Source organism: Nicotiana tabacum, chromosome 13 (genome assembly GCF_000715075.1).
Source record: "Nicotiana tabacum cultivar K326 chromosome 13, ASM71507v2, whole genome shotgun sequence".
In the NCBI taxonomy this organism is placed as follows: Eukaryota; Viridiplantae; Streptophyta; class Magnoliopsida; order Solanales; family Solanaceae; genus Nicotiana; species Nicotiana tabacum.
The window spans coordinates 79,040,305-79,042,109 of NC_134092.1; the positions used below are offsets into that span (position 1 = coordinate 79,040,305).

At 42.0% G+C, this 1,805-nt stretch overlaps 1 protein-coding gene across 1 annotated transcript; it reads left to right on the plus strand.

Annotated features, from left to right (window-relative positions):
• Positions 1-912: 912 nt before the first annotated feature.
• Positions 913-1,338, plus strand: LOC142168178 (uncharacterized). Its single transcript, XM_075228837.1, has one exon. The coding sequence runs from the start codon at positions 913-915 to the stop codon at positions 1,336-1,338; it is 426 nt and encodes a 141-aa protein (XP_075084938.1).
• Positions 1,339-1,805: the final 467 nt, after the last annotated feature.

Genomic DNA, 1,805 nt, shown 5'->3' on the forward strand with positions numbered 1-1,805 from the left:
GATTGGAGATTATGGTGTTATATGGCTTCAGAGCAGAATTTGTGTTCCTAAAGTTGATGGGCTAAGAGAGTTGATCCTTGAAAAGGCTCACAGTTCGTGCTATTCTATTCACCCAGGTGTCAAGAAGATGTACCGTGACTTGAAACAATACTATTGGTGGCGGAAAATGAAGAAAGATATTGTTGCTTATGTGTCTCAGTGCTTGAATTGTCAACATGTGAAGTACAAGCATCAGAAAATCAGGTGGGTTGACTCGGAGATTGGAGATACCGTAGTGGAAGTTGGAGCGCATCACTATAGATTGTGGTAGGCTTACCACAAACCTTGAGGAAATATGACATAGTATGGGTTATTGTGGACCAGTTGACTAAGTCCACACTCTTCATTCCAGTGATGACTTCCTATTCTTCAGAGTGGTTGGCTAAGATTTATTTTTGGGAGATTATTCACTTACACAGAATGTCCATTTCCATCATTTTTGAATGCGGCACGCATTTCACGTTGTATTTTTTGAGAGCCGTGCAACGTTATTTGGGCATACGGGTTGAGCTGAGTAAAACATTTCATCCTCATACGGACAGACAGCCCGAGCGTACTATTCAGATCTTGGAGGATTTGTTACGTGCTTGTGTTACTGATTTCATAGGTTCATGGGACCAGTTCTTACATCTAGCAAAGTTCGCCTACAACAACAACTATTAGTCCAGCATCTAAATGGCCCTGTACGAGGCCTTATATGGGAGGCGATATCATTCACTGATTGGTTGGTTTGAGCCCGGAGAGGCTAGATTGTTAGGCACTGATTTTGTCCATGATGTAATGTAGAAGGTTAAGGTGATTCAGGAGTGACTTCGTACAGCTCAGTCCAGGAAGAAGAGTTATACGGACTGGAAGGCTCGAGATGTAGCTTACATGGTAGGTGAGAATGTTCTTCTCCGAGTGTCGCCTATGAAGGGCCTGATGTGGTTTGGGAATAAGGAAAAATTGAGCTCGAGGTTTATTAGCCCATTTGAGATCTTGGAGAGAGCTGGGAAGGTTGCTTATAGGCTTGCATTGCCTCCTATCCTAGCAGGGGTACATCCGGTATATCACGCCTCCATACTTCTTAAGTACCATGAGGATAGATCACATGTTTTGGACTTCAGCACGAAGCAGCTTGATGAAAACTTGACCTATGAGGAAGAGCCGGTAGCTATTCTAGACCAACAGGTTTGCAAGTTCAGATCTAAGAGTTTCCCTTATGTGAAAGTGCAATGGAGAGGTCAGCCGATTGATGGGGCTATGTGGGAGTCTGATTCCTATATACGGAGTAGATACCCCCACCAATTGCCAGTCTAGGTACATTTTATGTCTGTTCGAGGATGAACGTTTCTTTTAGAGGTGGAGAATGTGATGATTTGATAGGTCATTTTGAGTACTAGCCGTTATTTCTGTGCTCCGAGAACTCCCATAGCTTTGTTTGATGTTTACCGATTTGCGTTCGTAGTCCGTGTCATTTTCCGAAAAGCTTTATGTAAAATTTTGATGAAAATATGATTTTGACTTAAAATGAGGCTAGAGCTAACTATAGTCAATATTTTTGTTAAACAACCTCAGAACGGTATTTTGACGATTCCGGTAGGTTCGTATGATGGTTTTGGAATTGTATGCATATTTGGTTGGGGTCCGGGGTGACCCGAGCACATTTCAGCGTGTTATGTGAAAAATTGTGAAAGTTGAGTTTTCAAGTTGAAATCTTGAGTTTTGAGGATCGATTCTTGTTATTCGTTGTTATTTTCATGACTTGAGGTAGAGAGAAAGTTCGT